Source organism: Chiloscyllium punctatum, chromosome 2, assembly GCF_047496795.1.
Source record: "Chiloscyllium punctatum isolate Juve2018m chromosome 2, sChiPun1.3, whole genome shotgun sequence".
Classification (NCBI taxonomy): domain Eukaryota; kingdom Metazoa; phylum Chordata; class Chondrichthyes; order Orectolobiformes; family Hemiscylliidae; genus Chiloscyllium; species Chiloscyllium punctatum.
Window position 1 is genome coordinate 30927540 of NC_092740.1, and position 16272 is coordinate 30943811.

At 44.3% G+C, this 16272-nt stretch overlaps 1 protein-coding gene across 20 annotated transcripts in view; it reads left to right on the top strand.

Moving 5' to 3' along the window:
• LOC140495521 (teneurin-3) overlaps positions 1-16272 on the top strand; it is a 2480372-nt gene that overhangs the window by 2230178 nt on the left and 233922 nt on the right. For all 20 annotated transcript variants that reach the window (XM_072594601.1, XM_072594600.1, XM_072594605.1 and 17 more), the window contains one exon: positions 4669-4906. In XM_072594601.1, the coding sequence (XP_072450702.1) occupies positions 4669-4906 (238 nt within the window). The remainder of the gene's footprint in view (positions 1-4668; positions 4907-16272) is intronic.

Sequence of the window (16272 nt, forward strand, 5' to 3'; positions counted from 1 at the left end):
GGTGAAAAGTCAAGATCTTTTCCCCAGGGTAGGGGAGTACAAAACTAAAGGACATAGGTTTAGGGTGAGAGGGGAAAGATATAAAAGGGACCTAAGGGGCAACTTTTTCACACAAAGGATGGTGCATGTATGGAATAAGCTACTGGAGGTAGTGGTGGGGGCTAATTCCAAATTTTATTCCACCAGAATTTTATTCCAGAATTTAAATTCCACCATCTGTCCTGGCAGGATTCAAACCCAGGTCCCCAGAATTTCACCTGGGTCTCTGGATTCACAGCTGAAAATGTGTTGCTGGAAAAGCGCAGCAGGTCAGGCAGCATTCAAGGAGCAGGAGAATCGACGTTTCGGACATGAGCCCTTCTTCAGGAACATCGATTCTCCTGTTCCTTGGATGCTGCCTGACCTGTGCTTTTCCAGCAACACATTTTCAGCTCTGATCTCCAGCATCTGCAGTCCTCACATTCTCTCTGGATTAACAGTTCATGTACAATATTTGAAAGGCGTATGGATGGGTATATGAGGGATACAGGCCATAGGCTGGCAAATAGGACTACATTTATTTTGGATATTTGGTTGCATGGATGAGTTGGACCAAAGGGTCTTTTTCCATGTTGTACATCTCAATGATATGTAAGTCCAGAACCTCAGAAATGTGATTGACTCTTAACTGCCCTCTGGGTAATGAATACTGGCCCAGCCAACAATGCCTTCATCCTGTGAATGAGAAAAAAAAAGCCCTCCCTGCTGACCTGCAGGTAGGAACAGCCGCGGACCACTCTGTAGGATGGCAGCCTGACCTATGCTCTTTGATCTATCATCTTAAACAGTCTGATAGCACATACAGCCTCGCTCCATGGGGAATGATTTGCACTGTCATGTATTTTTGAATTATTTAACTATGGACTTAATACACTGGCTTGTCCTCAGCTGTGCCTCTCGGCATCACGTTTTAAGAAGGATATGAAGATATTGTGGAAAGTGCAGAAAGCATTTAACACCCTTGCTTTCATTGCTCAGATCTTTTGAGTAAAGGAGTTGGGATGTCATATTGAGGTTCAACAAGAAGTTGGTGGGCCTATTCTGAAGTACTCTGTGCAGTTCGGGTTGCCCTGCTATAGGAAGGATATTATTAAATAGAACAGGATTCAGAAAAGATTGACCAGGATGTTGCCAGGGATGGAGGGTTTGACTTATTAAAATAGACTGGATGGGCTGAGTTTTATTTCACTGGAGCATAGGAAGTTGAGAGGTGACCTTGCAGAGGTTTATAAAATCATGAGGGGCATAGATAAGGTGAACAGCAAGGGTCTTTTCCCTCGGGTGGAGGAGTTCAAACATCGGGACATGTTTTAAGGTAACAGGAGAAAGTTTTCGAAAGGACATGAAAAGCAACTTACACTCTGTGTGTGAGAAATTCATGCATGGAATGAACCAGCAGAGCAGTGGTGGATGCAGGCACAATTACAAAGTTTAAAAGACAGTTGTCTAAGTACATGAATAAGAAAGGTTTGGAGGGATGTAGGCCAAACAGCGTAGGCAAGTGGGACTAGGTTAGTTTGGGAACATGGTCGGCATGGACTGGTTGGACCAAAGGGTCTGTTTCTGTGTTGTATGACTCTGTGAATGGTCTCAGAGATGAGGAACTTCAGATACATATTTATGTTTGGGAAATTAGGATTGTTCTCCTTGGAGAAGTGAACTTTGAGAGGAGATTTGATCAAGGTATTCAAATCACAAGGGATCTGTACACTGTAGATAATAAGAATCTCTTACTATTCATGTAAGGGTCAAGAGCCAGAGAGCACAGATTTTAGGTAATCGCCAAAGGATGAAGAAAGTTCTCTTGCCTCGGGAGTGGTTAGGACTTGGCCTGGTGTGGACTGGAGGCAGTGTTGTTTGAGGTTTTCAAAAGGGGATTGGATCATGATCTGAAAAGGGAAGATTTGCAGGGCCGTAGGAGAGTGGCACTCGCTGAATTGCTCCCTCAGATATCCAGCAAAGACCGACCTGGCTGAATGGCCTCCTTTTCAGCTGTGACCCTGCCATGATTCTATCAGTTTCCAAGCCTTATGAATGGGTTCCAGTAATTTCCAATGTTCATTGCATATCCTGCCAGCTTTCTGCTTCCATACATTCAGCATACAGTATTGATGGAACAGAAAGAAAACCCAATAATACCTTTCAAAATAATGGCAGACAGTTATCAACTAGGAGAAAGTGAGGACTGCAGATGCTGGAGATCAGAAGGGCTTATGCCCGAAACGTCGATTCTCCTGCTCCTTGGATGCTGCCTGACCTGCTGCGCTTTTCCAGCAACACATTTTTCAGCAGACAGTTATCATCAACATCAGTACATCAACAAATTGTGCTTGTGGTGTGCTTTGATGTACAACGGCCAGACATTTCTTAAGCAGATACTTTAGTCTGATAGACTTTTTGTTGCAAGACAGTTTTATTGGGTCTCTTCTCACCTAAATATCAACATAGCTGTGCTCCATAAGTGGTGCGTCGTGCTGATGAACTGATGTTTCGGCATCACCAAATGTTGGTCGGGGTACTGAATGCAAGATAAGAGTTACAAGATTGACAGTCCCTTTCAGACCCCAGTCCAGCTCCCACTCTGTTACCTTAGCAGGGTGTAGACAGGCTGTCTATTCCTAATCACCTGGGCTTTGCACTGCTGCCTAAGATGGATTCACCCTCGCTACAAAGATGCAAGCATTCACGCTGTGATTTAAAATTAAAACCGCTATCATTTCTGTAGCTGGAAATCTGATATTTCCACCTCAGCTGCTGTTTTGTTCACAGTAAAAGTGTGAATGCCTGGATTGTAAAATCTGTCCAGCGGGCAACAAATGTTTTGAATGTAGAGTGAACTGAACATAGCAACGGCAAGTCTGGAATCAGCTATTTCAGGAAGTGAGCCAACGTACAGACCCTCTCATTGATAGTGTCCTTTTAAAGTTGTGTAGAGAAATGAGACCTCAAGCGAAGCCTCTCTTGGCAGCTGAGTGGCGTATTAAACAAGAGGCAGCCGTGTAAGTAACGGAGACACCACTAACTGCTCAGAGGAGGTTCCCCAGTTCCAGGACGGGTGTCCCTGCGTGTGCCTCCTGCAAAGTCAGAAAACTGTGAGCGAGAGTTGAGGAAATGGATTTAATGGTCATTAGATACATGATGTTTTGAGTGCAATAATCAGCGTGTGCTACAGTCTGTAAAATGGGCGCGAAAGAACATCTGCTCCATAGAATGGGTTTCTGCCAACTGGAGTGTGCGTGTGTGGAATACCTCTGCTCGCACTGTGAAATGTGCTCTATTGCAACACAATGCAGGCAGCACGATCGTGTGCTCAACAAGCGAATGCCCCGCAAGTTGCCAAAACTGTTTCAATGCTTTTTACTCAGTACACGTGGGAAACGTCTGTCTTTGCTGCCCTACTTGGCTCGGTCCCACTCAGGTTCACCATCCAACATAAGGGAATGTGATTTACATTTTCACAGTTCCTTTTTACTTCAATTTATCCATTTTGGCTTTTTCTTTTGTTTAAAACTCAAGCCTTTCAACCTCTTCAAGCAAAATGGCTTGCAGGAGATGTGAAGTATGAATGTGCCAAAGAATGTGATTACCATCAGTGGAGGTGCAGAGTCTTTCATTACAGTTGCCAGTCCAATCACTGCTCTAAGGACCAGGCCTCTGCATCTCCTTCGAAAACCACTTTGAAAAACAAATACTGGCGCAGTACAAGGACATCTGACTGGGTTCCACAGCAATTGGGGTTAAGAGTACCGTTGGCAGGCAGAGAGGTGAAAACTTCTCGACAAAGCATGTGCTCACAATTCAAAATGCACTTCCTTCAAGGGGTGGAAGCATAGAGTCATTTGGCACAGAACCAGACCCATTGGCCCAACTAATCCATGCCGACCAGGTTTCTTAAATTGAACTCGCCCTACTTGCCTGTATTTGGCCCATATCCCTCTAAACCTTTCCCATCCATGTCCCTGTCCAAATATCTTTTAAAGGGTGGAACTAGACCTGCCCGTCCCACTTCCTCTAACAGCTTGTTCCATATACAAATCACCTTCTGAGTGAAGAAATTGCCCCTCAGGTCCCTTTTCAATCTTTCCCTTCTCACCTTAAACCTATGTCCATTAATTTTGGACTCTCCCACCCTGGGAACAGACCTTGCCTATTATTCAGTGGTAGCTTCCAAGAAGGAGTTGGGTAAATATTTGTGAAGGAAAACATTTGCAGGGCTCTGAGGAAAGAGCAGGGGTAGCAGAATTAATTGCAAATCTCTTTCAATGAGACAGCAGAGGCATGGTGGGCCAAATGGCTTCCTGTACTGCATTGTTTTGTGAATGAGCAGGGTTGGCACTCAGTTGTCTGATGCTATAAATTTCCCGCATGTGATCAGTAACGGTTTGATTTCCAACACCTTCGCAGCTTGACTTAACAGCTGGCACTGACCTATCTTTCATGTGCTCATTGAGGATCTGTGTTAGCAGGATGGAACTGTGATGAACAAGGGAGTCATTCCCAGTCATGCTCCCTCCTTCATTCCAGGACTCCAGCCGACAAAATTAGAATCGCACTGATGTATTTTTATTTGCACTCTTTTTCCTTCCTCACCTCTCCACACCTCACCAGTCTCTGTCCTTCCCCTTTCAGAGCAACCACCCGCCCAGCAGAGCCAGTCGACGTTACAGCCAGTGCCCGCTGTGCACAAGCAGCACCTGAGCCAGCAGCACCCTTCCATCACCTCCCTCAACCGGAACTCACTGAGCCAGAGAAGGAACCAGAGTCCAGCCCCCACCGCCGTCCTGCCCAGCGAGCTGCCCACCACGCCGGAATCCGTTCAGCTGCAGGACAGCTGGGTTCTCGGCAGCAATGTGCCACTGGAGACCAGGTACTCGCGTGAAACCAACGTACGCGGTGCGCTACCGGCCGGAGGAGCCCGCTGTTTCGAACGAGGCAAGAGCATAGCATTCTGGCGAGCCCGGAATGCGCGAAGCCAGCCAAAGGCTTTGTTTCTGTTTCGCAATGGCGTCTGGTTGGCTGGGATTCTGGGGAACATCTTTACTCTCTGGTCTGCTGCTAATGGGTCTCCTTTTTACAGAGGCAGGATGCTAGTCGTGGACTTTCAGCCCACGTGCTGTTCTGTCACTGTGTCAGGAGTTGATTTAGAGATGTGCAAGGTTCAAAGGTCAAAGGGTGCTCACACAGCCTCCAGTCTCTCAGACATTAACATATAAATGCTTGAATTAGCAGCTGAAATCAGCTATTCAGCCTCTTGGTACCATTCTTTCATTTGATAGTACAAGCTGGCATTGAATAAATAATAGTTAAATGAGTCCATTTCATTGTGGGATGATTTACCTTTGTGCAATACAGAGTGTTTAGAAAAACAGGAGGAGGCAACTAACAGACATGTTCGCCGTTCAGTGAAATCTACATCCTAACTCCATTTATCTGCTTCTGTTCCAAATTGCTTCATACATTGCCTTAAAAAATGCCATTGCTGCTTTAATTAAGTTTATATTGTGCAGTTATCCTCACTCACACACAAGAAATGGACTCCTCTATCACTACCCACTGGTATTACTGCCATTTATAGAGCTCACTGAACATTATTGTCACAAAGTTACCCAGAAAATGACAAAATTGGGATTTTTCATTTCCTTTCTGGTTACTGTTCAACAATGATATTTGTGGTTGCTTGACCAACGCCTCTTAGAATCACACCATTATTGAAGCCAGGAAGAGGCCAAGAACAGAAATTGCTGGAGAAACTCAGCAGGTCTGGCAGCATTGGTGGAAGAAAGCAGAGTTAACTTTTCGAGTCCAGTAACCCCTCTGAAGATGCTGTAAAACCTGCTGAGTTTCTCCAACAATTTCTGTTTTTGGCCTCTTCCTACACTCCAGAATTGTATGATTCTAAAAGGCATAAACCAAGCAACCAAGAATATCGCTGCTCAACAGTACCCAACAATTTCTGTTTTTGTTTTGGATTACCAGCAGTCACTGTTCTTTGTTCTCTTATAAAAAGCAACAATTTGCCAGCTGGAAAACAAGTCACCCAATCTTATCCCACATTCCATCATTCGATCCATAATCCTGCAGGTTGCAACTTTTCAGCTTCATTTCCAGGCAACTTCTTTAGATTCATCGAGGGTTTCATTTCAGGCAGCAGGCATCAGACCCGCACCACCCTCTCAGTGAAAAAATATTTTGCGCACCTCCTCTCTCATCTTGGTTCCAATTGTTTTAAATCCATGCCACCTAGTCACTGACAGACTTGCTAAGATAAATAGGCCAATCCCCTCTCTGTTATACACGCCCCTCACAATTTTGAAACATCCCAATAAAATCTCCTTTCTTGTCATCGAATGAAAACCACCCCAATGTATCAGATCTTTCACCATCACTGTATTTTCTGGTTCTGGGAATGTTCTTGTAAATCTCCTCTAACCTCTTTAGCACAATATAATCACTTTCCATAATCAGGTGACCAGATTGCATGCACTAGTCAGGTTGGTGACTTAACTAATGGTTTATACAGTTCCAGCAAATCAGTCACCTTCTGTACGTCAGCCAAAAAAGAGAGAAAGCATTCAATTTACCTTTGCAAACACTCAATTTACTTAATCTGCTGTCTTCAGGAATGTGTGAACATTATGGAAAGGCGATAGCCGAGAGATATTATCTTTGTAGAGAGAGGAGAAGAACTTCTTCAAGGTAGGCATCCTTGGAAGAGGAGTCGCAGTGGGGTTAAAATCAACTAGGGGAAAGTGAGGACTGCAGATACTGGAGATTAGTGTTGACAATGGGGTTTTGGAAAAGCACAGCAGGTCAGGCAGCATTTGAGGAGCAGGAAAATCAACATTTTGGGCAAAAGCCCTCCCGAAATGTCAGTTATCCTGCTCGTCAGATGCTGCCTAACCTGCTGTGCTTTTCCAGCACCACACTCTCTCAACTCTAATCTCCACCATCTGCAGTCCTCACTTCCGCCTAGAGATATTATCTGTTATTTAAGAGACCCAAGTAACATTCTGGGGACCCAGATTCGAATCCCACCATAGCAGACAGTTGAATTTGAATTGGAGATATAATCTGGAATTAGGAGTCTAATGATAATTGATTCCATTGTCAATTGTCAGAAAGCCCATCTGATTCACTAATGTCCATTAGGGAAGGAGACTGCTGTCCTTACCTGGTCTGGCCGAAAATGATTCTAGACCCCAGTAATGCAGGTGACTGTTAAGTGCCCTTGAGGTAATTAGGAATGCGCAATAAGTTCCGGCCATAAGCAGTACATCTCATGAATGAATTTTTTAAAAAGCCAGGCCCCAAAACACCTCTTAGTATTCTCCCATTAATTGTGTCTCTTCACCCTTTTGACTTCCCCAAATGCATAATTGAATCATGACAGTGCGGAAGAGGCCATTTGGGCCATCCAGTCTGCTCTGACCTGTCCAAGAGGATCCACCCAGATATAGCTCTCACCCTGTCCCATAACATTGCATTTCCTATGGTTAACTCACCTAACCTGCACATCCCCAGACACTAGGGACAATCTCGCATAGCCAATCCCCCTACCCTACACATCCTTGGACTATGGGAGGAAACCGGAGCACTCAGTGGAAACCCACTACAGGGAGAATGTGTAAATTTCACACAGACAGTCACCGAAGTCTGGAATTGAACCTAGGTCCTTGGCATTGTGAGGCAGTGTGCTGCCCAGCTACTTCTCCAAGTTAAATTCCATCTGCCACTTTTCTCCCCAGCTGCCCAGTCCCTTGATACCTTCCAGCAATATACTGCTACCCTCCCACTGTCAGCCAGGAGCCAAATTGTATGTCATATTCAAACTTATTGATCGTGACCTCTACAATTATGCCCAAGTCATTAACACGTGCCACAATAAGCAGGGACCTGTTTGTGAGCCCTGTGAAACCCTACTGGAAATAGGTTTCCAGTCACAAAAACCCCAGTCAACAGTTATTTTTCATTCCCTGCCACTGAAACAATTTTGTATCCAGCTTGTTCAATTTCCCTGGATTTCATGGGCCCTTTTGATTTTAAACAAATCTGCCATTTGCGAATTCGTGTTTTGCTAAAATTCGTGGAGACCACCTCAACTGCACTACCTTCATCAGTCATCCTTTTTAATTCATTAGAATATTTGCTCACGTTACTCAGGCATGCTCCTCCCTTCACAAATCGATAATGACTATCTGTGATTAATTCATACCTTTCTAAGGGGCATGTTATTTCTGTCTTTCAGTATTGATTCCAATAATTTGTCCAATACTGAGGTCAGATTAACTGGCCTGTCATTATTTGATCTATCCCTTGCTCCCTTCTTAAGCAAAGATGAACCTGTCTGACTGCACACAATGAAAGTAGTAATGAAGAGAGAGCGAGAGGCAGAGGGGTCAATCTCCAACGAACCGTTGTTATTTGAAAGTGTCTCTTTAAAACTGGTTGTGATTTGTTTATTACAAATTGAGACACTTCAGAGAGGAACTGCTGGGTTTTGTGAGTAACAATACAACTCAGCCACAGCTTGCTCAGTGTCTGTTAAAAGAAATATGCCCATGGTGAATTGTTGAGTTTCTGCCTGGTCTTATTTGGGTTTCAACAGAGAGGGAAGAAGTCGTCTCTGGGTCAATAATGGATATAGGACTGCCTATAATTTGGAGCAGTAAATAGGCTCCCTTACCTCTAACTGACAGAATAATCTTAGGAAGTGAACTACAGCCTGCTTTCATGGGCACAGGGTGAACGGGGTCAAGAATGACAACTTATGCCCTTTGTATAGTGCCTTTAAAGCAATGAAAAGTCCCAAGGCATTTCACAGGAGTGCCATAAAGCAAAATAACACAAGGTTCAGAAGGCAAGACTGCAGTGTATTTAGCATTCCAGTATAGAAGCTCATATTGTAGGATGCGTTGCTTTCTACAATGTTAAAGTATTATTTTTCTTAGTTAATTTTATTTCCCTGTTCTGTTCTTTCTCTTCCTGAAGTTGATGGGTTGCCACTCTCCAGGGTTCAGCAGCTTTGAATATCTCATTAGCTGTGCTTCACAAACACAGGAGCCACTGTCGTTCGGCAAGACCCTTTATTGCTCAAGAGGCATCACAGCCACGGCACAGCCTGTGTGTCGATGAGCATCTCACACACAGATTCCCACCAGGAACAAAAACCAATTATCTTTAATCCACTTATTTGGACATGTTGTGACATAGGGCCATTTTGAACCCAGACTGCCCCTACTCTTACCAGTTTATGATCTGCCAATTCACAGCCTACAACCATGGAGGATTTACAGACAGAAGGAGGCTGCTTGGCCCCTCATGTCTGTGCCCAGAATTAACCCAAGGCCGCAGCAGAGACCCTGCGCACCCTGCCAAAAGGTTGGCCTGCCACTGTTTTTGGATTTGAATGAACATTTTGAACACTAATGGGTTAATATGTGCGAATAATTGATTTCCTGTAAGAGGCCTTAAAGACATGCACCAAGGCAGATTTTCAATTTAATGCCTTGCCATTAAATAATCCCCAGGGCTGAATGGAGAAATCATTTGCGGAGGATTTTGAACCTCTGACTGAGCCCATCTGATTTTCTGTCCATTAATTTAAGTGTTTCATTTCAGTGCTCACTGTCCAATTTTCCTCCGTGTGCCCAACCCAAATGATTACTTAATGGCCAAGAATAAAAGGGCAAAGTCTACCTGTCACATGTAATGCATAAGATGGAAAAGGATGATGGAGGAAGACGACGTCTTCAAAGCAATGTGCCACATTTCATTTTTTTCTGCTTATCGCTAGGATTCTTTTATAATTTGTCATCTGACCGATGATATTTATTGCCCCCTCCCCCCCACCCCACCCCCGTCTCCAATGCCTCTTCCCTCTTGCCATTTGCTTCCTTGCTCAGCATTCCTCCCAAATTGTAAAAATGCATATTCTTCCATCTCCTGGCAATCCAGCTATCTTAAAATCCCAATTCACCAACTTGCTGAGTCTTTTCACAGCCCAGGGAGACCTTCTAGCCTTAACCTCTGGCACACCCAGTGTTCCTGACTTCCTTCAAACTTCTACCTTCACTGAGCCTCTAATTCTACTTCTTCCATCCCCCCTTGTCCACCTACTAGTGTCTCGCTTTGTGAGCTTGACCCTTCACCTCCACTTTACAAATTTCCAGAAAGGAAGCAGAGTGTTGAGCACGATGCATATGAAGCTGCTTGCAATCCTTTCTCACTGCATCCCTTTACAAGCAGTTCCACATTCATTGCGCTGGTCACACTTGACATGTGTAATTATAAGTGTGTGGGAGTGAGCAGTACGAGGGTAATTCATTCTCGGAAATTCAAACAGGCATGCTACACCTGACCCTGGGACTAAATAACAGGCAATTCATTCTTAAAACACGTATTTGAATATTTCCAACGCGTTCAATGATAGAACATTAGTATGGTCAAAATTATATTGGTTGTATATTATTCAGTCTTTTCTGATGGCAGGACTGCCTAATAGGATTCACAGGAGGGAATATGAGAACTATTTAGCAGTTCTCAAGCACGATTACAAGGGAATTAACAGCCTTGCATTTATTGTTAGGCAATTATTTAACAGTTCCAAAACAAAATTACAGGGAAATTAAAATGTATCATGTGTATATATTGTCTGTTTGCCATCTCCATTTAAAAAAAAGCAATTAACTGGGATTTTCACACACTAACCAGTCAGAAAAAACACTGATGATTCATCCGGGTGCTCTGTCATTTCGCAGAATTGACTTATTTTGGTCTATTCTGCGCACTCAATATTTGATTCCTTTCCAAATCATGTGAGACTTTCAAAGACTAGCTACCCCATTCTAGAGCCTCTTGGAGTGGCACTAGAAAGGGTTTAATAGTGGAACTACAACACTGGATGCTGATCCTTGAGTAAGCAAGTACCAAAAAATACACTAACAACCAATTTAAGATAATCAGTCAGTCTCACTTACTCTTGCTCGAAGCTGTGTACATTAATGTACAGGACCCAGTCCTCTGCAGGCACAAAGGAATATATCCAGGTATTGTATCTTTGCACTTCAGCAAATGATTGAGGCCACATTATTTTCTGGTGCATTTCACATCTTGACCAATCAGAAATGTCCTGCCTTTTTTGAATTTAGTGAAAAACGTGGGGTGACGTTTCCTTGGCACATTCTTCAGTCAATGCCAAACCAATCAGTGTGTCCTCTTGCCAGCCAGTCAATGCCCTTTTCTCATGCTGTATAAATTCCCGTTGAGATTTGATATTCTTGAAATTGTGTCCTGACGAATGCAAGATAAAAACTTGTCGGCATGTCTACTCTTCCGACGTTACTCCGATTGTGTACGACCAAGTGATTCTCTGTCCGATTTTCATTTCAAATATTCTGCGGATGACCTTTTTTTCCAGATCATTGCATAGGAATAAAAGCTAGCATTTTCTTTGTGTTTGAACTATATTCATTTGTATGCCAAGTAGATGCTAATGCACATTTAAAAACAAATAATCGAGGAATGCTGTGCAACAGACAATTTTTATATGTGAATTGAGTGACTGGAGAGTGCACTCTGGAAAATCACAGAGTTAATTCCACACCGTTCAATTGATGTGCTGAGATGTGGGGTTTCACCTTAATCTCATTCTTTTTGAGCAATGGGCGCATCTCCCTGATACCTTCAAGTGAAATGCTGACACTGATTTCTGTTGCACTGATTTCTGTGGGCATTGAGTTATGCAGGGAGAGAAGGTACCAGATTCAGTCTGCATTGAAATACACTAGTCAGAGCTGGGATAAGGAGGCGATTATACTTCATTTGACCTGGGTGAACCCGAAACTGCACTTGATGTCCATGTACACAAATCTCTGAAAATTGCCACCCAGGTTGGTAGTGCTGTTATAAAGGTAAATGGTGTGTTAGGTTTTATTGGTAGATGGATTGAGTTCTGAAGCCATGCTACAACTGTACGAAGCGCTAGTGCAGCCTCACTTGGAGTGTTGTGTGCAGTTCTGGTCGCCCCATTACAGGAAGGATGTGGAAGCATTGAAAAAGATGCAGAGAAGATTTACCAGGATGTTGCCTGGTCTGGAGCGAAAGTCTTATGAGGAAAGGCTGAGGGACTTGGGTCTGTTCTCATTGGAAAGAAGAAGGCTAAAAGGGGATTTAACAGAGACATACATAATGATCAGAGGATTAGATCAGATGGACAGTGAGAATCTTTTTACGAGGATGTTAACATCTGCTTGTACAAGGAGGCATAGTTGCAAATTGAGGGTGATAGATTTAAGACAGATGTCAAAGGCAGGTTCTTTACTCAGAGAGTGGTAAGGGCGTGGAATGCCCTACCTGCCAATGTAGTTAACTCAGCCACATTAGGGGCATTTAAACAGTCCTTGGTTAAGCACATGGATGATGATGGGACAGTGTTGGGTGATGGGCTTAGATTAGTTTACAAGTTGGCGCAACATCGAGGGCTGAAGGGCCTTTTCTGCACTGTATTGTTCTATTTTCTAAGAATATTGGAATGCAGAAGACTGGGGAAATAATGAACTACTGACCAAATTTGGCAGTATGCTAAATCTTCCACAAAACCTTCTGGTGGAGAAAGGAAATCATAGAACCCCTACAGTGTGGAAGCAGGCCATTCAGCCCTTTGAGTGCAAACCAAGCTGCCGAAGAGCATCCCACCCTGCCCCACCTCGCTCCCCTATCACGCTGCCTTCCCCATGGCTAACCTACACATCCCTGGACACTGGGCAAATTAGCATGGCCAATCCACCTCACCCACCTATCTTTGGACTGTGGGGGGAAACCAGAGCACCTAAAGGAAAGCCATGCAGACACGTGAAGAATGTACAAAGTCTACACAGTTACCCGAGGATGGAATCGAACTGGGGAGGCGGGCGAAGGGGTCCTCGGAAGGTGAGGTAGCAGTGCTCACCACTTAGTCACTGTGCTGTCCATTGATCCAGTAATTTTTGTAATGGCTAGATGGAATGCAGCCAGTTGGCCTACCATACCAGTACCAACTCATTGCAAGCCTTCCCAATCAGTATCACTCACCTCCTCTTTCCTCATAGCCCTGCAATTCTCCAATTAGTCTTAATATACTTTTAAAGGTTATTATTGCATTTCCTTCCACCTATCTTTCAGACAGTTCAGATAAGAACTCACTGAAATAATATATTTTTTCTCATCTCACTTGTTTGAAAACATAGTTGTGGTGTATGTTGGACAAGGCATCCACCATTTCTTTGATGCCTCTCAATATCAAAATCTTGTCAACACAAATAAGGCTCCCTCACCACAAATAGTCATTTGGACATAGTGAGACTGTATTCCAGTAAAATTCATTGGTTTCAAGAGACAGGGTCATACAGTCTGGAGAAAAGAATAATGAATTGAAAGAAAGGTTGTTGGTGGGGCCATCACTAAGGGTTAGGTCTTAGCTTTATAATTTTGACTCACCACAGGGAGGCCTGTTGATTGTCTGGAAAGGTTTCTGAAAGCATGTCATCCAAAAGAAGGAGGTCAGAAGGTCAAATCAGTCGAGGTAATGTTCACAAAACTTGCAGTTTACACCTAACTTCATAGTAACATGACATCAAATCAAACTATTTCCTCAGGGCAACACAGCAAGATGCGTGGATCTTTGAAAGATGTGTGAATCTTCTCAAAACTTTCACTGACCATCCCACCCATTATTAACTAATGACCTTAAACTTCAATTTTTAATTCTTTAAGGTCTATAAAATAAAATGCCACATTGAAAACAAAGCACTGCATCATACAAGATGTGGCTCATTTGTGTTCATCTGATGAACTCTTTTGTCGAACCATCCTGGGTGTCTGTTTTCCCTTCTGAAATGGAGCTATTTCCATTTAAACTCGGCATTGATCAGGCGACCAATGAGTTATTTTGCAGCAAATAGTCTGTATAGGTTAGCTGAAAGAGAAAGGGAAACGCACACTTAATGGCTGCTTACAGTGCTTGGTCAATTTTGTGTTTAAGTACATCACGGTCTACATTTATTAGTGGATGCATGAGTTTTAGATGCTTTTGTTTTTATAAAGCAATCGGTTTAGGGTGATTAGCAAGCATAGTGAGTAACAAAACCTGTCAAATTTGGCAGCGTAAATGACTATTTTTGGGGCATAAGAAACACCGTGTCAGAAATGAAGGCTCAATGTGCCGATATTAGAACAGTGTATCTCTTTAAGCAGAGATTTATTTGTAACCTCCCTTAACTAAAGTGTCTACAGTATCCAGTGCTTTGTTGGTCATCCATGTAAGTTTCAGGAAGAGCTTAAATGATACAGGATTAAAGTTGTAATATCTGCACCTCCTGCAGTTTTATTAGTGATTCCTTCAATTTCTTTGAAGTAGTAGCGCACTTTATCTCAAATTACTGTCAAGGTTGCTGACTTTTGACAAGTCCCAACTGAGAGCCTAATGGGATGATGTCATGGCATGCCCTCTGAGATTAATATTGCATAAGAAAAAGATTTACTTCTAATTAAATCATTAAATCATTGATGCCTCAAAATTGTAAGTCACTTTCGGAAAGTCAGATTGATATTTTAGAAATGCAAGGTAAATCCATTCACAATTTGCACTGTGCAGAAAAGTCCGAGTTGCTGTCTGTGAACCCTGGCCAGTTTTCACCATTCCCTCAGACCTCCCCCTCACTGAGGACGAACGATCAGTCCTCAGCAAAGGACTCATCTTCATCCCCCTCCGCCCACACATCAATGAATTTAATACACGCCGTCTCATCGAACACTTCTTCCGCCGCCTCCACCTCCGAGCTTACTTTCACAATCAGGACTCCCACCCACCTTCCGAGGACCCCTTCGCCCGCCTCCAACGCACTCCATCCACCTGGACACCCCGCTCTGGCCTATTACCTGCCCTCGATCTCTTCATTTCTAACTGTCGCCAGGGCATTAACCGCCTCAACCTGTCTATCCCCCTCCCCCACTCCAACCTCTCACCCTCACAATGCGCTGCCCTCCACTCCATCTGCTCCAATCCTGTCCTCACCATCAAGCCAGCAGATAAAGGGGGTGCAGTGGTAGTCTGGCACACTGACCTCTACACCGCTGAAGCCAGATGCCAACTCGAGGACACCTCCTCCTACCGCCCCCTCGACCATGACCCCACCCCCCATCATCAAACCATCATCTCCCAGACCATACAGAACCTCATCACCTCAGGAGATCTCCCACCCACAGCTTCCAACCTCATAGTTCGGGAACCCCACACTTCCCGGTTCTAACTCCTTCCCAAGATCCACAAGCCTGACCACCTTGACCGACCCATTGTCTCAGCTTGCTCCTGCCCCACTGAACTCGTTTCTACCTACCTCGACCCTGTCCTATCCCCCTCTAGTCCAGGAACTCCCCACATACGTTCGAGACACCACCCATGCCCTCCACCTCCTCCAAGACTTCCATTTTCCCGGCCCTCAATGCCTCATCTTCACCATGGATATCCGATCCCTCTACACCTCCATCTGCCATGACCAGGGCCTCCAAGCCCTCAGTTTCTTCCTCTCCCGACAGCCCCAACAGTACCCTTCCACTGACGCACTCATTCGTTTGGCTGAATTGGTCCTCACCCCTTAACAATTTCTCCTTTGAATCCTCCCACTTCCTCCAGACCATGGTAGCTATGCCTGTCTCTCTGTTGGCTACATAGAACAGTCCATCTTCTGAAGTTATACTGGCACCACTTCCCACCTCTTCCTCCACTACATTGATGATTGCATTGGCGCCACCTCGTGCTCCCGCGAGGAGGTTAAGCAATTCATCAACTTCACCAACACATTCCACCCTGACCTTAAATTTACCTGGACCATCTCTGACACCTCCCTCCCCTTCCTGGACCTCTCCATCTCCATTAATGACAACCGACTTGACACCGACATTTTTTTACAAACCCACCGATTCCCACAGCTACCTGGATTACACCTCGTCCCAACCTACCTCTTGCAAAAATTCCATCCCGTATTCCCAATTCCTCCGCCTCCGCCGTATCTGCTCCCAGGAGGACCAGTTCCACCACAGAACACACCAGATGGCCTCTTTCTTTAGAGACCGCAATTTCCCTTCCCATGTGATTAAAGATGCCCTCTAACACATCTCATTCACATCCTGCCCCTCCTCCCTCAGACCCCACCCCTCCAACTGTAACAAGGACAGAGCGCCCCTGGTGCTCACCTTCCA